At 66.9% G+C, this 21,291-nt stretch overlaps 1 protein-coding gene across 1 annotated transcript in view; it reads right to left on the minus strand.

Moving 5' to 3' along the window:
- ADGRB1 (adhesion G protein-coupled receptor B1) overlaps positions 1-1,793 on the minus strand; it is a 43,510-nt gene extending 41,717 nt beyond the window's left edge. The window contains exon 1 of the mRNA XM_058668356.1: positions 845-1,793. Coding sequence (XP_058524339.1) covers positions 845-1,631 — 787 coding nt within the window. The 5' untranslated portion in view covers positions 1,632-1,793. The remainder of the gene's footprint in view (positions 1-844) is intronic.
- Between the last annotated feature and the right edge of the window lie 19,498 nt (positions 1,794-21,291).

The following is a 21,291-nucleotide window of genomic DNA, read 5'->3' on the forward strand; positions in this document are numbered from 1 at the left end:
CCCCCCAACAGGCTGTCCCATGCTGGCATAGTCCTGTCCCAGACCCCACGTCCCGGGCCCCTGGTAAACCCAGGCACAGACATGCATGCGTGGCAGCACGTTCACACACGTGAGCACACTCCTCCTCCAGGCACCACCTCCCAGCAGCCCCGATGCTAGCACTCCCACACTGCTCTCCTGCCCTGTGACCTACAAGGCCCCTTGAACTCCATCCCAGGCCCAGGGTCTGGTGGGGCTGCCGCCAGGCCTGAGCCTCAGCACCCCAGGCCGGAGCATCACACAGCCACCAGCTCACCTCCGCGCCCCTCCCCACTCCCATGCCCAGTGTCCTGGCCAAGGACATGGAAGGTCGCCCCCTCCGCCTGGCCTCCGCCTGGCCCACCTGGAAGACTGAGTGGGACCTTCTGGTCCACCTCCTAGTGGGGTCTGCCACTCCCCACACCTCCATGCTGTCTCCTGCCCACAGGCTGTAGGTGGGTGGGGACCACCAAGGCTCCACCTGCCTCAGGTGGGTGCCTCTCTAGCAGGGCTCCCTGCCCAGGACGGCCCTGCTGCCCAGCAGCCTCTGTACACGGATGCCAGCCCAGGCCTCGGTCTGTTTCCAGCCAGCACTGGGAGCACCCCACCTGGGGAGCTGGGGCCATGCTCACTCACCCAGTCACAATCATCTGGGCTGTCCCACGGCACACGCCACGCACCCAGGATTCATCATGTGTAATCTATCAGGAATGGCCACTAGCCGTCCCCTTGCTGCCCTCACCCCCTACACTCCTCAGCAGACTCCTCGGGAAGGGCTGTGGCCGCCCCCACCCTGCCCCCAGACCTGCCTCTGGGGCTCACTCACCTGTGGCTCCGTGCCCAGCCCGCTCCTGGGTCAGGCTGGTGAGGCAGTTCTCGGGGCCTCCGCTGGCGCCATCCCGCAGGCAGACGTCCCCGTGGGGCCCCGGGGGGCCTGAGGCCACGCCGCCAGCCTCGCCTCCCAGGCAGGCACACGGGGTTTGCATGATGCCACAGGGATGTGAACTGTGGCTGCCGGCCAGGCAGGCGTCCAGCCAGCGGCACAGCATCTGACAGGCGGCACGGCTGGGGTTCCGGTTGCCTACAACCAGGTACTCCACGGAGAAGTCATCGGTGGGCCCTGGGGGTCCGTCCAGGGGCCCAGGCTCGGCATCCAGGGGTGGCTGTTGCCACTGCATCCGCAGAAACTGCTTGCTGGCCTGCAGGAAGGCGAGGGGGGCTGCAGCATCACAGAGCCGCAACACCTCATCGAAGCTCTCCACGCCCAGGTAGGTGCGGGTGGACTCCAGGAAGGAGTCAAACTGGTAGGTGCGGACGCGGCCGGGACTGCCGCAGGGCGCAGGCGCCTTGGCCACCTTCATGTAGAGGGTGTAACGCCGCGGGTCAGGGTTGCGCAGGGTCCAGGAGCAGCGGGACGCATTGGCTGGGAACACAGCAGCCGCCGAAAAGTAGCCGAAGAACTTGCCCTGCACCAGTGTGGCGCACGGCTCCGGCCCCGGCCCTGCCTCAGGCACAGCGGCCGAGCCCGCCCGGCGCCCCAACGGCAGCAGCAGCATCAGGGACAGCAGACGGGGGAGCCAGAGAAGGCCCGGGGCTGCGGCCTGGCCCCTCATCCTAGCTCACGGGGCCGCCGGGGATCTGCGGGCTGGGCAGGCAGGCGTGGGCCAGGCCTTGACATGCCAGGGTCCAGGGTCGCGGGCAGAGAGCCAGGCAAGGCCGGAGAGGCTTCAAGAGACCACAGACGGAGTGCTTAGCGTCCAGGGTCCTGGTGCTGGCCCAACTGCAAAGGGAAAGAACAGACAGGTGGCCTGAGCCCCTGGGGGGACGGGCCGCAGGAACAGGGGCCAGGGAGGCAGGCACGACACGGAGCCCGGCACCCTGCCAGGCACCTGCTCGGCCCACCTGCCCATTCGCCACCCACCAGTGCAGCCGCCTTCTGGGGCAGGGTCACGCAGCACCAAGCCACTCACGCATTCTCAGCCAAGGAGGTATGGGTGCTGCCAACTGGGTCTCTGAGCCAGCCCATCTGCTCAGCAGCCCGGTGTGCTGCCTGGTGCCCTCAACTGCCCCCCACCCCTCTGAGCGTGGGCCTGGCCTGCTCAGGCTGCCCGCTCTGCCTCCTGCTGCCTTCCACCCCTTCCTCCCTCACCTCTTGAGAAGACAGCCATGCCAGGGGGCAGGTGCCATTGCTTGCAGGCCGGTGGGGGCAGGGAGAGGGTACAGACTCCCCTCCCCGCAAGCAGAGCAGCCAGGGCCTCGGTCTGGTGCCTGGGGCTGAGTGCCCACTCCTGCCTGCTGTGCTGGCCCAGGCCTGGCCCGCTGCAACCAGGCCCCTCCCACCCCAGTCCCATGCCCCTGCACCTCTCGCCCCCACTCCACGTGAGGAGCAAGACTGAGAGGGTGACAGGCTGCCCCAAGGTCACGGGGGCAGGAGGAAGTGGACCCTGGACCGACACCAAACTGTATGATGGGGGTCCTTCCCAGCCCAGGAGATGTTTACTTCCACGGCCCAGGGTGGCCCTGGGTGTCAGGCCCGGCAGGCACCTCTTGGACCCTTGGCTGGGCCTGGCCAGGTCTTTCTGCCTCCAGGACCCAGCTGCCCACTGTGCCCAAGCCGTCAGGCCCTCCGCACGTCCCAGACAGCAGCCGAGCCAGCACATGGCACCTTGAGGCACACTGTGCCGGCCATGCCCACACCAAGGATTCATGGTGTCCTGCGGTCCAGCCCGCCAGCGTTCACGAGCCAGCAACCCCTCCCAGGTGCTGGCACAGGTGTAGGCAGTGCCCACAGACACCTGGGAGGTATGGCCTCAGGCAGTCCCTCGGCTGCTGTGGGGCACAGAGAGGCCCTGGTATGCCTGCAGTGGGACGGGGCCAGCTAGAGGCCTCTCACCGTTCAGGGCACATACGCCTACACCAGGCCCTCTGTGACCTTGGGGGGGGTGATGCTGGCCTTTTAGAGAGGACAGACCTTCTCTGCATCCTGGTCAGTAGTGTGGGCAGCTGTGGCCTCGCCCACATCCCTAGAGTTCCACCCCTGCTTACTGTGGGTGCTACCTGGGAAACCAGAACCGATGGGAACCCAGGAAACTCTGCCAGCCTCGTCGGGCAGCAGAGTGCTCCAGGGCTGAGCACTCAGTCCAGACGTCAGGGCCCTTAGTTCCTTCACTAAGACGACCCTGTCCCGAGTCCCAGGGGAGGCTCAGCAAAGCCGGCCCCAGCCGGGTGCTGGCCACACTCAACCCCATGCGCCCACTACGCCTGGCAGCCCTGTCACCCCTTGGTCTCCCATGTTGCCCCTTCCAAGGCTGGCATCCCCCCGCCCAGCCTTGTTGGGGGAGGACCAGCCCAGTGGCCCACACAGGGTCCACCTCAGGATGCCAAGAGGCCTGTGCCCACAACACACAGACAGCAAGGCTGGGGAGGTTTCCAGGGAACCCTGCTACACACCCATTTTCTAGGTGGGCACCCAGGCACCTAGCCACACCCAGGCACACAGGTCTAAGCTGGGCACAGTACAGCACAGCCTAGTGCCCACGGGAGGGGCCGGCCAGCGGCAGCACATCCCTGTGTGCACACACGTGTTCAGTCCAACATGTATGAGTGCCCACATATCTGTGTTTGAAACATGCCTGTGCACACACACGTGTGCATGCCTGGGTGCCTTGCTGTGTGCATGCCTGTGGGCATGGGTATATGTACTGCATGCGCATGAACATGCCAGGGCACACACGTGTCACTGCACACACTCACGTGCATGCACCTGCTGTGGGGGTGCCTGCATACACGTGTGTACACAAGTGTGTTGCATGTACACGTGTGTGCATAAGTACACTGCATACACACATGTACACAAGTGTGCTGCTTACACACGTGTGTGCACACGTGTGTGCACAAGCATACTGCATACACACATGTACACAAGTGTGCTGCTTACACGCATGTGTGTGCAGTGCATGGATCTCACATGCATAAGCACACCCCACGGGTCACAGGGCAGGAGGGGAGCCGGCTCAGTGCTGTGCTGACTGGCCAGGAGCTGCACTGGGAGGGGAGGGCTCGCCCCACATGGCTGCGTGTGTTGGTCTCAGTGGCCCACCCTGACACAGGGTGGGCCTGGGTCAAAGGCTGGCTCCATGCTGGGTGCAGCTGGTTCTGGTAGCAACACAGTGGCCCTCTGCCCTTGGTCCTGGGGTTCCTCTGGCAGCCACACCCCATCCCAGCCCTGCAGGGCTGGACCAACTGGACATCCCAGCTTAGAGCCTGGTTCAGCCCACAGTGTGATGCCCCCTGCATCATCTGGGGACCCTGGCTCGACCGCCATTCGCCATCCACTGCCCATGCAGGCCTGGCTCAGCCCGGAGCCCGCCCATGCCAGACCAGCAATCCGCCATGCTGGGCGCCAGGCCGTGGGCTCAGGGCATTTTCACCCGGAGGCTGCCATCCTCAGACCCCAAACCCCAGGCTGCTTCCCCAGTAATTGGCTTCCTGCATCCTGGCCTGGGTAATTGCGGCTCCCGTGACCTGCTACTCCCCGCGGGCCCAAGGGCAGCAGCCAATTAGTGACAGCCTGAGCAGGTCCCTGGCTCCCCGTCACATACCTTCTCTGGGGTCAAACTGCCCTTGCAGCCAGGAGGTGCTTGCTGGAGTCTAGTCTGCACCCGTCTGGCCACAGAAGAGCGGCCAAAGGGTGGGGTCCCCGGAATGGAAGGCAGGCTCCGAGACACACACACATATACACCTGGCCACTGGCCCTGCCCATCTTTCCCAGGCAAGGAGGCCTCAGAAGCCCTCCTGACCGCGCCCAGGCTCCCTGTCCCATGGCCACAGCCTCCTCCCCACCCCCAGCCCAGTCCACACGGACAGCCCCGACCCGGGGCCCCTACGTCCCCTCCCCACCCACCCCCGGCCGCCAATGGCATCCCCAGACAGCAGCCACAAAGGGACTCTGTTGTCCCGGAGGCCTTAGAACAGTGCCTGCCTCTGTGTCCCCAGGGGAAGGCTGCGCTGGGGGAGGGGCGGGGTGGGCACCCGGGGCATCCCATCAGACGGCCCGCAGGGCTGGGCATGGCTGGACCAACAAGTGCCCCGGCCTGGCCTGTGCCAACCAGGCCCCTGCTGGTACCCCTCACGGAGCTTTTCCTGGTCTACCTCAGTGGGCAGGGCAGTGAGTGCTTCCTCTGCAGCTACCAGCCAGACTGGAAGCCCTAGCAAGGTGCCCTCGGCCTCAGTTGTGCCAGCCTCTGCTCCAGTTCTGCTCACACACCCCCATCCCACCCAGAGCCCAGAGGGTGCACAGCACGCCTCCCTCTTCCAGACTCAGAGCTCCAGTCCAGGCCTAGGCCTCCAGGCCCCACCGCACCTGGTGGTCAGCCCACCCAGGGACCCCACGGCCCCTGCCATTCAAGGTCCCGGCCGGAGTGGGGACAGCTGCACCACCCAGGAGCTGTTCCCACAGGCAGGCCTGCCACCGAGGAGGCCGAGGCCCTGGCAGGACACACGGCACAGGAGGGAGAAACACCCTGAGCCTGCACTGTGTGCCAACAGGTGGATGCTGTGCCCAGGAGGGGCAGCCGGGGAGGTAAGGCAGGCCAGAGCCAAGGTCAAGGGGTGAGGGCTCCCAGGACATACATGCTCGCCACATACACATATTCACGCAGTATGTTTGTGAGGGGTGGGTGTGTATGTGCACTGTGGTCCCTCCACGGGATGTGGTGTGTACACAGCGAATGCAGACACCTAGGCGGGGCAGAGCGGACAACTTCCATGCAGCCCAGGTTCCATCACACTTTCCTCAGGGCAGGTGTGTCCTGGACAGCTCCCCTCCCTGCCCCCACACAGGCTGGCTACCACAGAGGCCACTTCTCCAATACTCCCAGCCTCAGGCGCTGTGCCTGTCCGAGGCACCATGCCGACAACCCAACCAGGGCAGTCCGGGCACTTGGTGCAGCTCCTCCACAGGTACTCAACAACGGGGCTGCCAGGCCCTCTTGGGCCTCAGAGTCCCAGCAGCTCCAATCCAGCCCTTGGCAGCATCCTGTGGCTGCTTCCTGCCCTAGGCCACTGTCACTGTGGGGGGGAGGGGGTCCAGCCCAGCCCCCAAGCAGTCTGGCTCTGCCTGGCCCCTAGGGGGTCTCTCCAGGATATGCTCACAGAGCGCCCTCTGCGGAAGCCAGGGGGCCCTTGCTGCACCCCTAGGCCGTCACACATGCTCACAGGGCCCCACAGCAGAGAGCCATCAGGGATCGGGCAGCTGGGGTGAGGAGCTGATGGACAGAGCAGGGACAGGACGGGAGCCACGGGTGGGGGCTGGTGGTGATGGGCATGGCTATGAAATCTGCAGAAAATGTGTGGGCAGAGGTGACCCCAGGGGCCACACAGGTGGGGGCTGACCAGAGCCGGAGCAAGCACTTTCCACTCAGAGGTCAACAGGGGGCAGCAGGCAGCCCCTGGTGGCAGACGCAGGCCTTGTCCCAGTACCCAAAGCAGCTCCCCTGTCAGCACGGCCGCAGAAGGCCAGGGGTGGCGCGAGGGCCTGACGCGCCTGTAACTCCCTGCAGGCTGGCCCCGATTGGAATGCGGGTTACCTTGAAGCAGCAAGGGGGACAGGCTGGGCAGGGCAGCACAGGGCGGCCCCACGCCCTGACCCCTTACCACCCCCACCCAGAGCCAGGGGACATCCGTGCCCATGGCACAGGTGGGGAAGCCGAGTTCGCAGGTTGGCCGGCCACTCCTCCCAGCCGCAGTCCCCACCTAAGAAAGCTGCCAACCCCGTGTCAGGGGAACCCACAGTCACACACTCCCTGGCACACGTGCACGGACACACCCTCCTGGGAAGGTGGCCCCTGCACTGGGGAGCCCCCGCCAGGCTCCATGTCAGCCGTGGTTTCCCGGTGCTAGGGCTTGCATTTCTCTGTGGGCTTGTCCTGCACATCACACTTGTGCGCAGTGTGTGTGTGTGTGCAGCGTGTACACTGTATACGTGTGCCCGGTCTCAGGCTGGGCAGGCTGGTAGGGGTCCCACAAGGATGAACCAGTGGGTGGCACCTGGCTCTTGGCTAGGGCAGCCCCCTACAGTTGGCTCCTCCTGACCTCCAGTCTCAGCAAGCCCACTACCCAGTCACAGCAAGCCCACTCCCCAGCCTCAAGGTTCCCGCCTTCCCCCCAGGGCACAGGGATCCAGCCCTCACCCGGAGCCCCTCTGGACAAGGGCTTCCTCTTTGGAACCCTCGGAACCTCCATCTGCATCCCACGGGTGGATCCCCGTCCCGCGGCGGCTTCCTCTCGGACGCCCCTTGGAGGAGCCCCACCTCCGGACTCCCAGAGGCTGCTGTCTTTTCTCCTTGCCCTCACCATCCTCAGCACGTGGGGAGAGGGTGGGACCTGGCCCAGGCTGCGGCCACCGCGCACGCGCGCGCCCCGTCTTCCGCAGGCATGCGGGCTCTGAGGGTGCGCTCAGGCTCACAGCTCTGTCGTACAGCGGCCAGGGGGCCGGGGTCCCGGGCACGGTGTGTGTGTGTGTGGGGGGTGACCCTTCCTGGGCGGTGCCTTGGTGCTTTGCGCCCGGAGCCAGCCTGGTTCCCAGCGCGCAGGCGGGATCCGCGCCAGGCAGCAGCCAAAGCGCTTTGCCCGGATCCTGCCATCGGCGGCGCACACTCACGAGACCGCAACTGCGCCGTGCACACGCGTGGGCAAGACCGCACGCCTGCAGCCTGCGGACCGACACGCACGTGCACGCGTGCAACACCCGCCCTCAAGCACACACGCAGGCCCGCGCGCCCCGGAACGCAGGGCACAGGAGACGCGGAGCGGGCCTGGCCGGGCGCGGAGATGGGGGTTCGAGCCCAGCCGTGAGGCGCGCGCGCAGGGACGGACGAGCGCGGCCGGGGGCGGCCCAAGATGGGGCCGGAGCCGCGGGCCGGCGGAGGAGACGGAAGGGGCGGGCAGGGCGGCGCGGGCGCCCTCTCCCGGCAGTCCGAGGCGGCGCGCCCGGCCCTCCGCCCTCCGCCGCCGCAGCCCCAACGCGGCCGCGGGGCCTGGAGCCCAGGGCGCCCTCCTCCCAGGCCCACCGGGCGCGAGGGCCTTCGGGGAGGCCGTCCGGCCCTGCCCGGGGGCCGCGTCCGCGGGCGCACAGCTACGGCTGGTCCCGCGGCGGAACCCACAAGCGGGCTGTAAAGGCCCACGCGCGTGGGGTCGCGGCTGGGAGGGCCCCGAGACCGCAACCCGTGTCCCCATTTCGCGGACGCGGTCGCCGAGGCCCTGAAAGGGGCACAGTCCACAGGCTCCAGGAGGGACGCGGAGGGCTCGGGCTTGCTCCGGGGTGCGGCGAGGCGCCTCCAGGGTCGCCTTCTCTCCGCCCCCGCGCAGCACCGCGGCAGGGACAAGCGCCCTTCTCTCAGGATCGGAGGCGGCAAACTCCCAGCTCGCGCGCCGCGCTGGCCTCCGGGCTCTGCACCCTAATACCCGGGCTCCGGGTCTCGCCTCCCGCCCCCCAGGTCCGAGCGCAACAAGTCCCAGAGCCGCGCAGAGCCGGCCACAGGGAGGGCGCGGGGCCGGCGCTCCGGGATCCCCGAATGCGCGCGGCGAACCCTCTGGGGACTGGGCGCGGGCGCCGGGCGCGCGGGGCTGACTCGAGGGCAACTCACTCGCTCCCGAGGCTTGGACTCGGCGCCGGCGGGCGCTCCCAAGCGCCCACGCCTCTCCTCCGCCGGCTTGACCTTGCCCGGGTCCTCAAAGCCAGACCCCGATCCCTGCGCATCCGCACGCGGAGTTTCGGGGCCACCCGGCTCCGGGAGGAAGCAAGGGAGTGGGAAGCAGGAGGGTTCCTGGAGACGCTCCCGCCCCCGTCCCCGACCCCATACACCGCACACTGCCTGCAGGCCAGCCAGCAAAAAGGACCCCGACCCGTTTCCTGCCCCCGCACGGACGCCGTTTCCTCTCGCGGCGACTGTTGCTCCGAGGGGGCGTGCGTGTGGGGGTGGGGAACAATTAGGGTCTCTCTGGGTCCCACGGGTGGGGCAGAAGCGCAGGCCCTCCAGTCCCCTCCCCAACATGTAGGCCAAGCTGCTGCTGCGGCACGGGGGTGCACGCCCCCTGCCCACCCCTGTGCTTTCGTGCGGCTGGCCTCCCCGAGAGTTGCGACTAAGGAATCCGCGCCCCAGAGCCGAGCCCAGGACTCGCGGGGGAGATCCGAGGGGAGGGTACTGAGGGAAGGGCGGCCTGGAGCTCCTCGGGCCCCCCAGCCCGCGTCCTCCTTCTCCTAGACCCGAAAAACTTGGAAGCCCAAAACAAACCGAACCGGTAAGGTGCCGGGTGTCCCGGGTCTAGGGCACGCGGCTGGACGCTGCCTCGAGGGTGCCTGGGAGTGACCACGCAGGGGGTGCCTCTGCTAGCCCCAGGGACCCGGGCTGGGAACCGCAGCCTCGGATCAGCGCTCCAAGCCGCCGGGGTTCGCAGCCATGCCCAGCCCCACAACCCCCTCCCCGAGGCCGAGGCACCACAGGGACCCCGGGCCAGGGCTCAGTCTCTGCGGAGGGGGCGGGGGGCCGAGCTCATTCCTCGAGGCAGCTGGGCAGCTGGGAGCGCGCACGCCGGGAGCCCAGGGCCCACGGGCCTCTGCTCCCCACAGCCGCGGCCCCGGGGCTGCTGGGTGCCCGAAGTTCGGAGCGGCTTATCCGCGCGGCCTGTCCGACGGAGTGCGAGGGAAGACTCGGAGGGACAAGAGAGGGCGCTGGTTGGGGGCGGGGGCCGCTCGGGTAGCCCCTCCGCTTGGACAAGGGAGGAAGCTCCGGGGTGCGGGCTGTGAAGCTGAGCCTAGGGGGCTTCTCAGGCTTCGAACGTGGGGGAGGGGAGAACGGCTCGCGCCCACGATGCCCGCAAGCGACTGGGACGAGGGGGACGCTCTCGGGAGCTGTATGGAGCCCCATGGGGTCGCCCTGAGGACTGCCAGCATCCGTGCGCCTTGGGGCCCCAACAAAGCCCACGGGCCGTGCGCCGGATGGGGGCCGGGATCCTTCCCAGCCCGGTCTGCCAGCCGCGCTGGGCGGCGTGTGTGCCACCCGGGGAAGGAGAGCGGCGCGCGCGAGCCTCCCCCACGTCCAGGGTCGCCCCCTCCTCAGCCCGCCCAATGCGGGCGCACCGGGACCTGCCAGATTCCGTTGCCGCCGACGGAGGCGGCGAGGAGCTGGGGATGAGGGTCGGGGAGGGGGCTCCCAACTCCCGGGCTCCGAGCTGCGAAGCCCCAAACGGCGAAGTTGGGAAGTCCGGGCTCCCGGCCCTCCCCGCACCCAGCCGCCGCCGGAGCCTCGCTTACCTCCACCGGCCGGCGAGTTGCGAATCCCCGCGAGCGCCCCGCGTCGCCGGCCGCCGAGCCGCGCGCCTGGCCGGAGGGGGGCCGCCTGTCGCTGCCGCCGCCGCCGCCCCCGGCCCGTTCCGGGAGCGTCCCCTCCCCTCCCCCCGCCTGGCGGAGCCCCCCGGGCGCCGAGGGGGTCCGGATGCCCGCGCTGCGGGCGCTGCGGGGCGCGCGGGCCCGGGCCCGGCCAGGACGCGGCGCGGCCGCCTGTGCTCCGGGCTCGCCGGCTCCGCGCTCGCTCCGCCGGGGCCGCCGCCAACGCCGCGCCCGCCGCCGCCTGCGCCGCCGCTCCCGCTCCGGCCGCCGCCGCCGCTCCGCTCCTCGCGCCGGCCCCGCTCTTCTCGCCTTTTTTCCCCTTCCTGAGGGGGGGGGGCGGCCGCGCCGAGCCGGGGGCGGGGCGGCTCGGGGAGGAGGAGGAGGAGGAGGAGGCCGAGGACGCGGAGAAGGAGGAGAGAGGCGGGCGCTGCGTCCCCCACCGGCTGCCGGCGCTCCCCAATCCCTCGCTCTCTGAAACTGGATCCCGACTCGGGAGCCGGAGACTGCATTACGGATTACATCAGGCTTTACACGGCTTCCAGATCACACATCCGAGGGGGCGCGCGCGGGGGGCGGGGCGGGGAGGGCGCGCGGGGCGGCGGCGGCGCGCACCTCCCAGGCCCGGCCGAAGCCCCGCGCCCCCCGCCAGCCCTCGGCGCAGGGGCTCGGGTCGCGGCTCTTCCGGGAGCCCTGCGGGGTGGGTGCTGGGCGGCCACTGGCGGACGCAGGCCCGGGATGCGCGTGGACGGCCCAGGCGCGGGGGTGGAGGGGAGGACTGAGAAGGCAGGTGCGGGCAGAGGGAGGTGATGGCCGGCGCCTGGAGGGCACCCCGCAGGGAGGTGCGTGAGGCCGAGGGCGGGTGGGCAGGGGCTGCTTCAGTGGCGCGGGTGCAGGTGGCTGAGGGGGTGGGCCTGGGTGCAAGGGAGGCTGACAGCCTGACTGCTGATGGTCCAGATGGGGCGGGCCCGGTGGGGCGGGCTGCCTTTTTCCCGCGGTTTCCTGTTCTGAGACACAGAGGGGAAGCCCTGGAAGGAGCGGGGGCTGCTCTGAGAGCGGCCTCCCGCCCTCTGCTCTGCCCAGTGGTCTCTGCCTGTCCCTCCGCTGGGCACCGCAAGGACATCCCGCTGCCGAAAACCAGCCCTGCCCCAAAGCCCAGGACCCTGTGCGCATGGAAGGCCTGAGGGCTCCAACCAGGGGACCTGAGCCGACCAGGCTGGAGTAACCGGGGCGCCAGGGGCCGCAGCCTCCGGGGCCCACTATGCAAAATTTCCCCGCGTGTGTACCATCATGGCAGCCACCCTCTACCCGCCCCTGCTGCCCTGGCCCACTATCCGCTCAGATTCTCGGACAAGAACAGGACCCTGAACCCCACTGCCGGGAGCCAGCCACTCCAGTGCCCTGCGGCCATCACTGTGTGCGGTCAGCAGCGTCCCCAGGCCATGTGCCCCGGGAGGAGGCCAGCTTGGTCAGCTGCAGAGAGCTTTGCACAAACCTGCAGCCCCCACATGGCCCCCGAAATGTCCAAGGGGCTCGGTGACCCCACCACGAGGCAGGCAGGGAAGTGGGCAGCACCATGTCTCCGTCCTGCCTTCCTGGGGGAAAGGTTCCCTCCCAAATCTGCCGTTGAAGGAAGGGAGGGGGGCCAGGTCCCAGAGCAGGCCTGCCCAGTCCTGGCTGCAGCTGCCCTTGCTTGGTCTCCTTGCTGCAGGAGCAGAGTGTGGCCACCAGGGGGACCCTGACATTAGGCCAGGCAGACACGGCCACATACGCTGTCCCTGGTGGACAGGGAGCCAGGCAGCCACCCCTGGGGCGTGCCACCCCCAGCCAGGCCATCCATGGGAGGGTGCACCCCTACACTCCAGCCTGGGGCTAGCTAGGGTGGGCCTGACTTTCTCCTCCCAGCCCCAAGCCAGTGGCTCAGACCCCAGAGTCCAGCCAGAGAGCCAGAGGGGTCGACAGGCCTCCCCACTCTGCTGCTTTCCCACTGCCACGCAAGTACGTCCCAGAATCCCAGGCCTGGATGCCGTGGGGGTTGCCCAGACCTGGCACCTCACCACAGGGCACTTTCGCTTCAGGCTGAGGAGGTCGGGATGGAGCCGTCTCAGAGGTCCTGGGCAGGCTCTCCTGGCTGGACAGCAGGCCAGGAACCCACTGGGGCAGGTGACGAGATAATGGCACTATAGGAGCTGAGCAGGGCCTAGGGTGACAGACCCAGCTGGGGACCCTACCCTGCTCACTCTCTGACCCTGACCCTGCTCACACTCTGACCCTGACCCTGTTCACACTCTGACCCTGACCCTGTTCACACTCTGACCCTGACCCTGCTCACACCCTGACCCTGCTCACACCCTGACCCTGCTCACAGCCTGACCCTGCTCACACTCTGACCCTGACCCTGCTCACACCCTGACCCTGCTCACTCTCTGACCCTGCTCACACTCTGACCCTGACCCTGCTCACACCCTGACCCTGCTCACACCCTGACCCTGCTCACACTCTGACCCTGACCCTGCTCACACCCTGACCCTGATCCTGTTCATACCCTGACCCTGCTCACACTCTGACCCTGACCCTGCTCACACCCTGACCCTGATCCTGTTCATACCCTGACCCTGCTCACACTCTGACCCTGACCCTGCTCACTCTCTGACCCTGATCCTGTTCACACTCTGACCCCGCTCACACTCTGACCCTGACCCTGCTCACACTTAACCCTGCTCACACCCTGACCCTGACCTTGTTTACTCTGAGCCCTGGCCAGGTACACACATTAAGGACTCCCGTGTGATGGGCAGGGCAGGAAGCCACATCCAACTTGCAGGTTCCCCCAGGTCTGCCCAGGTCTGAAGCCAGGGAAGGGTCCTGGCTCCTGGGCCCACGGCCCTCGCCCTGCCCCTCTGTGCCAGGTGATGCTCTCTCCTCAGGCAGGCAGAGCCTTCGTTTAAGGTTCTGGGGTCTACTCCTACCGCACTGCCGGCCCAGCCACAGGCGGGAGGGCCAGGGCCTGGGACGGGCATGGGGAGGAATCGGCTGCTTTCCTGCTGTGGGCGTCACCTGGCCCACCGGCCTCCCGACTGGCCCTCACACTATCAACCTGCTCCCTTGCCCAAGCCCAGCCCCAAAGCCCAGATGTGTTCCTGGTTCACACAGGGCCTTGCCTGCCTGCTCCTTCGAGAGGCCACGACACTGCCCCTTCCTGTGTCCCGGGCCCAGCCTGGCCACCCCAGGACCCTACCTAGTTCCCACAGCAGCAGGTCAGGCATGGCCCCTGGAGAGGGGCTTCACATCAAAGCTTGGACGCAGCCAGCCCCAGGGCTTCCCAGGCTGTGCCTGCAAGTGCCAGCTCCGGGCTCCTCCCCTGCCCGCCCAGCCCTCTCTGCCTGTCGAGGCTATTTTCAACTGTGCCTTCTGACAGCTCTGTGTGTGGGCACCGGGCCCCATCCACGGGTTTTCCTAACACCCTGCGGGAGGCAGAGGAAGTGCGGGTCAGGTAGAGGCCAGGCCGCACCCGGCAGGCAGTGGCGGGGCCCGGCTTCCGTGTGGGGTCCCCTGTGCCCTTGGAGCTGCTGCGGACAGTGAGACTGAGGGCGCATCTCCGGAGGGTCCCAGGGCAGCCGCACTGGTCATGCTCGCTTCACACCTTAGCCCTCGGCCTCTGGAGGGCTCCGGGGGGTCCCAGCTCTCCAGAGACCAGGCATGGAGGTGCTGTTTGTCCAGCTGGAAGGTGACACCAGGAACCCAACCGGGACTGACATAATCCAAGCTGGGGAACCTGTGCCATGCCAGGGTCTGGGACCATAGTTGCCACTGGAACCCTAGCCAGGGTTCCACCTCGGCACTGCTCCTGACTCTAGGATCACACAGCTGTGCCCCCATGAGACATGGGCCACACATGAGGAAGATGGCAGGGCCTCTCTGGCTGAGTCAGGGGGCACACATCGCTAGGGTGGGCGTCCTGCTGGGAGCACACCCAGACAACCAGGGGATGGGGGTTTCTCTCAGGTACAAGGGGGAGTCAGGACTTGGTGCCCCTGGGACCAAGCCAGTTGGCCTTGCCCGTGCGGGGTGCACCGCCTCTCCTCTCCCCTTGGGGCTGTGGGGACCTTGCGATGGGTGGACGTGTCTGTCCGACCTAGGGAGAGCAGCGCCTACCTGTTGCTGGAGCAGCCACGTCTGCAGACAGCAGATAAGCCGCACCCCAGGTGGGGCAGGGAGAGGCGGAATGCGCTCCTGCCTGTGGGGCTGCCTGTGCAACTAGGCTTCCCTCCAGCCCGGAGCCTGCCCTGTGGTGCCACCTGGGCACTGCGCACCTCGCTGAGACTCCGGGGAGGCTGGGAACGTGTGTCCACTTACCAACTGCATGTGGCAGTGACAGCGGCAAGTGGGGAACAGGCCAATGGGGTGCATCCAAGTTCCGAGCTGAGGGTCCCACGCCCTGGGCCCCACAGTGGGGTGTAGTACCCAGGGTGTCTTTGTTTCCGTGTCTGTCCTAGCCCCTCACTCAAGCTCTACTGGACTTGGCACAGAGATGGTGGCTGATGGGGGGCTCCTCGGGCAGCACTGGGTCCCTGGTGGTGGTCGGGAGTTCCTCGGGCAGCGCTGGGTCCCTGGTGGTGGATGGGGGGGCTCCCCTGGCAGCGCTGGGTCCCTGGTGGTGGATGGGGGCTCCTCAGACAGCACTGTGTCCCTGGGCAGCGCTGGGTCCCTGGTGGTGGACGGGGGCTCCTCGGACAGCGCTGGGTCCCTGGTGGAGGACGGGGGTTCCTCGGGCAGCACTGTGTCCCTCGGGCAGCGCTGGGTCCCTGGTGGTGGATGGGGGCTCCTCAGGCAGCGCTGGGTCCCTGGTGGTGGATGGGGGCTCCTCAGGCAGCGCTGGGTCCCTGGCTCTGGTACCTCCTCCTTGCCCTCCCTGTCCTCAACCTTCTGGTCCCAGGGCACTGAGCTTGGCTTGGTGGGGGCTCAGCACCTCTGCCTGTGCCTGGCCTACCCTGAGTAATGGCCACAGGGCCTCAGGCTGGGTGTGCACCGGCACACAACCCACACATGTGCCCACATATACACACGTACACACATGTGTACATGCTTTGTGTACACACCCATGTACACAATTATAACCCATGAATGCATAGCTTCATATATGTGCACACACAAACACACGGATGTGCCAACACTGACTTGCACACACATGCACACTCACATGCAAACACATCCACCTCACGTACACTTGTGCACACCTCCCACGCAGAGAAATGCTCACACATGTGGGCACATGTGTTCATATATACATTCAAGCACATGCTGACATACAGCCCCCCAGGGTCCCTGGGGCCTCTGCTTGGTGATCCTGGGATCCTGTCTATGCCTCCTGCGGCTGCAAGTGTGTTGTGTGCCTTACAGGGCCCCAGGGCCCTGCTGCAGCCTGCTCACAGATGGAGGCTAGGGTCCCTTCTGAAGACCGACGTGAGTGCGTCCATCCCTGGGCTGGCCCAGGAACCTGGGAGCGCACTCTTTCCAAATACACATGGTTTTCCCATCGTGCCCGTGTTCAAAGGGCCACTCTGCCTCACCCCAGCACGTGCACACCCAGCAGTGGCCTCCATCGCTCTCCTGCCCCCTGCACCCAGTCCTGCTGGACCTTGTGCTGGTACTGTCACCCTCTCGCCCATCCTGGACGCTGTCTCCAGCACTGATTCTCCCAGGGTTCTGTGGAGTCCCACGGGGGACCCCAGAGCTTGCTGGGCACCGCTGAGCGTGAGCTGGGTACTCTGGGGCCTGGCCAGGAGTGGTGCTGGGTGCTAGCTCTGGGCCCTTGGACTTGCCCCCCACACTACATCAGCCTTCAAACCAGCGCTGCCCAGAGGACAGGTTGGGGGACTCTCTCCCTGCGGCTCCCAGCTAGGCTAGGCATCTGAAGTTGCTCCCGGTGGTACAGAGACAAGGGTCAGGTCAGCCGGGCCTGAGCCCAGTCTGGGTGCAGCTCTGGGTTCGAGCAATTAGGCCTCAGTCACAGCGGATGGCAGATGGCAGGAGGGATGTCTTTGTGGGACCTGGACCATCAGCTTTGCCTCCCACCTGCTGCCAGCCTCACGTACCATGGGGTAACCTGGGAAGCCCTGCCTTCTCCTTAGTCTCATGTCTGACCCCTGGAGCATCCCTCACCTGGCTAATCATGCTTTCTCACTGGGGAGATGGCTGGCTGCTGGGCACCTGGCTGTGAAGGGCCCTGCATGGTGTGGCTGTGGGGCCCTTGCTGCTGTCCAGCAGGCTCTGAATGACCGGCTGCAAAGGCTCTCGGTTCTGACGTGGGCAAGCTCTCCGACCTCTCAGGGCAGGTCTAGAAGGGGACATGGGGCTGGGACTCTGCGCCCCTGTCCTCATCCTCTCTGTTGCCATTCCCAGCAGGCCTGTGACCAGGCAGGGACACCCTCGACATCTGCCGCCCAGGCCAGGGTGTCAGGGCTGCAATACATGGGGCCCGGTGGTTAGCCAAGTCCTCTGGGTGGTATGAGCGGAGCAGCAGGCTGGGGCTGCCCTGCCTGGGGAGTGTGGCCCTGTGGGCCTGCACCAGGACCAGACCAGGATGGGCAGCACACAGACTGAGGGTCCGCAGGGGAACGCTGTGCCGCCTGCTGGACCTGTGTGCCCTCACCTGTTGAGAGCCTCCCTGCACACCTGCACCAGCCTGTAAGGGAGTCTCTGGCCAGGGCCTGGAGCCTGCCCCTGGCTTCCACAGCGTCCCCTTCAGGCCTGGTTCTGGCTACCTCCTTCCTCCCCACGCACACCTGCCGGCTGCACCGGCATTTGCCACGTGACTTGGCGGGGCTGCCTGCCTCTGCGTGGTGGAACGTCGCCTGCCAGATTACATTAGGAGCCTCGAAATTAAAAATACATATTTATTTGAGCGGGTCGGGGCGTTGAGAGGGAGATGAAAGGGAGGGAAGTGAAATATTACAAATTAGATAATTAGGGAAGCGGGAGGCGGCACAGAACGGGTGGTGTGGTGGGAATCCCACATGCCTGTTTAGAGGGAAGAGGTTGGAGGAAAAGGAAGTAAACATTCCCACCTGTGCTCACCTGGAGGCCCTGGGGCAGCGCTGGCTAGGGGTGCTGGGGGCCGAGCTCTGCTCACCTGGAGGCCCTGGGGCAGCGCTGGCTAGGGGTGCTGGGGGCCGAGCTCTGCTCACCTGGAGGTCCTGGGGCAGTGCTGGCCGGGGGTGCTGGGGGCCGGGGGTGCTGGGGGCCGAGCTCTGCTCACCTGGAGGTCCTGGGGCAGTGCTGGCCGGGGGTGCTGGGGGCCGGGGGTGCTGGGGGCCGAGCTCTGCTCACCTGGAGGCCCTGGGGCAGCGCTGGCTAGGGGTGCTGGGGGCTGAGCTGTGCTCACCTGGAGGCCCTGGGGCAGCGCTGGCTAGGGGTGCTGGGGGCCGAGCTCTGCTCACCTGGAGGCCCTGGGGCAGCGCTGGCTAGGGGTGCTGGGGGCCGAGCTCTGCTCACCTGGAGGTCCTGGGGCAGTGCTGGCCGGGGGTGCTGGGGGCCGGGGGTGCTGGGGGCCGAGCTCTGCTCACCTGGAGGCCCTGGGGCAGCGCTGGCTAGGGGTGCTGGGGGCTGAGCTGTGCTCACCTGGAGGCCCTGGGGCAGCGCTGGCTAGGGGTGCTGGGGGCCGAGCTCTGCTCACCTGGAGGCCCTGGGGCAGCGCTGGCCGGGGGTGCTGGGGGCCGAGGGGGTGCTGGGGGCCGAGCTGTGCTCACCTGGAGGCCCTGGGACCCGAGCTGTGCTCACCTGGAGGCCCTGGGGCAGCGCTGGCCTGGGGTGCTGGGGGCCGAGCTCTGCTCACCTGGAGGCCCTGGGACCCCAGCTGTGCTCACCTGGAGGCCCTGGGGCTGCGCTGGCCGGGGGTGTGGGGGGCTGAGCTGTGCTCACCTGGAGGCCCTGGGGCAGCGCTGGCTGGGGGTGCTGGGGGCCCTGGGGCAGGGCCCTGGGGCAGCGCTGGCCTGGGGTGCTGGGGGCTGAGCTGTGCTCACCTGGAGGCCCTGGGGCAGCGCTGGCCGGGGGTGCGGTGGGGGGGGTGCTGGGGGCGGCCGAGCTGGGAGTGGTAGCTGACCCTGAGCCTGAGCCTTTAAAAGTTCCCGAGCCAGGTAGCCGGGTGATGCAGCTGAAGTTGAGGCACTGAAGGCAGCTGCGGGCCGACCCTCACACTGGTCCCAGCCTCCGTGTGCTGGTGAGAGAAATGAGCGCATGGAGTGCCTGCATGACCCTGGGCTGCGCTGCTGCCCCTGCAAGGCTGTGACAATGCAGGAGTCATGGGCAGTGCAGGCTGGACCAGCGGCCGGGCACTTCCCCCTGGGTGGGACTGCAGGCTCAGCTGCAGCACCTGCAGCCCCAGGCCCACAGCACGTTGACTTCCCTCCAGGCCATGTTCATGCGTGGGTGGTCCTGTACAAGGCCTGAGTGTGAGCCTTGCATGAATGCATGTGTCATGTATGAGTGGTAGATGTAGGCGGTGTCTAGAACATATATGCAAGTGTGAGTGTGTGTGTGTGTGCAGAGGAGCATGGCCACAGACTCCACTGGGAGGCAGCTGAACAGTGCCTGTGTCACTGAGATGGTGTCAGATAGCAGGCAGCAGACGTGCCCCCTGGACTAGCTTCCTTGTACCTGGCCCATTGCCCACACGCCAAGCTCACAGTTAGGAGACCCGTTGGGGGCTGGGCTATGCCCCAGGGGGGATCTCCCAGCCACTCACCCCCATGTGGGTCAGCAGCAGCTCTGGCTCCTCTGACACATGTCCCAGGCTGGATCCCCAGTGCCTGGACTTAGAGGGGGAGGGGGACAGTAGCTCCCACACACTCGACTTGTGGACACACTCCTGCACCCTGCCCATGGCTCCCAGGGCTGCCAGAGCATCGATGTGTACCCAGGCTGGCCAAGGGGACGCCGACGGGAGAGGACATGGCTCGCCGAGGTGGGCCCTGGGCTGCAGCAGGAGGACCGAGGTCCCCCTGATGTCTGAAGTTTTCCCTCCTCCTGGGAATTTCTGTGTGAGTGGGGAGCAGGTGCAGGCCCCGACAGTGGTGGGAGAGCGACAGACGCCCACAGGGTTGTTGCCTGCTCCCCGCTTACGGCCCAGCCGGGGAGGACGCCTGCTCACAGATGAGACTAGTGGCAGCCTTGCGGTTGGCCCAGGCCTTGGGAGTGAAACCAGGCACAGCTGCACTCCAAGAACAGAAGCGGCCTCACGCAGTCCTGCCCCTGGCCTCAGCTGAGCCCACAGCTCTGCTACAAGTGAGGTGGAGAGGAGGGATGGACGGCCCCTCCTCAGCTGCCCAGGCTCCTGAGCCAGGACCCAGCCTCTGCTGAGCATGTGCGGAGAGTGCTGTGGCAGGTGCCTGCTTGGGCCACTCCCCCACATGTGTTTGTGTACACCCATTAATGCACACACACAGTGCATGGGCAACACACGTGGCTTGTGCCCGCCTCGGTGCACACCAGGCCTCGCAGTGTGTGCAGCCTGAGCACAGAGCTCCCCAGCAGTGGGTGTCGTGGGGGGAGCTGGGGTGCAGTCTGCAAGCCTCCAGGATTATATAAGGGCCCTGCTGTGCATTCACAGGTCTGGGAAGGTGTGAGGTGCTACCTGCGAATTTTCAATTGGGTCAAGTGGAGATTGGCAGAGCGCCCGGGCGTGGGAACCAGGGGCTGCCTGGCTCTCGGCGCCTGGCTGTTGAGACAGGGACACCTCCCTCTCCACCCCCACTCCTGCTCGGGACGCACTGGCCTGGGTCAAGGCAGGGACTGGTCTTCCCCTGCCACAGCCCACACTGTGCCCAGTGCCCTCCCTACTCAGCAAGTCCCCATGGAGTCTCCTGGAAAGCTGCTTTCCCTGGCACCAGCTCCAGGGGCCATTGTCCTTGGCGGGGGACGTGTGATCAGGGCTCTGGCTCCCCCCACCTGGCCTCATCCTCATGCACTGATTCTGTCTTCCAAACGGCCCCACCAGGACTTTGGCATCCCCAGCCCCCAGCCACACCCACCCACCCATGGCCTCTCCTCCTCCGGTGCCTCATGCCTCCTAGTTCCGGGTGACTGCAGGAGCTCTAGCCATCACACCCACCTTCTGGCCTGCAGGATGGGATTTGTGTGCAGCACCTCCCACGGATGCCCTGGTCAGAGCTGCCAGCCAGGCTGGCAGCAGAAGGCTTGTCCTAGCTCCCCAGCCACGGGCCCTGGGTCTTGCATCTGAGCAAGAAGGGGTGGGGCCCAGCACCCTGAGGGAGGCTGCCAGCTGGGAGTCCCCTGCACTGCTGGGCCTTGGGCACCAACCCACCTGGAATCATCTCTGGCCAGTGCAGCGGGTGCCCAGGAAGCTCACTGGGTCAGCAGCTTGGGACAGATGGTCCGGGGGCAGGGCAGCAGGCCTGCAGCAGCCAGCAAGGCATGTGGGCAAGGGCAAGGCCCCAGTTGGCAGCAGTCACGTGCCCGGGAGAGCATACTTGCCCTCCTTGTCTTGCGCTAGATCCCTCAGAGCCCCAGGGGCCATCCCTACTCCGGCCGCAGCCCAGGGGCCACTGACTCATTAACAAGGCCCTGCTGCCGCCCACACAGCTGTTAGCACAACCCAGTTTGCAGGCCACACACGGAGCCTAGGACAGCTGGTGCACCCAGCTGACCAGCTCTGGGCTCAGAAGAGCCTCCCATAGGTGTCTCTTGACACGCCCAAATCTGTCAGGGGTCAGCTGTGAGGGTCAGTTCTTAGAAGGGGGCCCAGGTCCCAGGCAGGCAGCGGGGAAGGCAGAGTCCCTCCTTCTTCCCCCACTGCTGTATGTCCAGCCCTGGGTCCCGTCCTGGGTTCTCACTGGTCCGGCCGTGGCTCCCGTCCCGGGTCGGCAGGTGTG

Source organism: Ochotona princeps, chromosome 9, assembly GCF_030435755.1.
Source record: "Ochotona princeps isolate mOchPri1 chromosome 9, mOchPri1.hap1, whole genome shotgun sequence".
In the NCBI taxonomy this organism is placed as follows: domain Eukaryota; kingdom Metazoa; phylum Chordata; class Mammalia; order Lagomorpha; family Ochotonidae; genus Ochotona; species Ochotona princeps.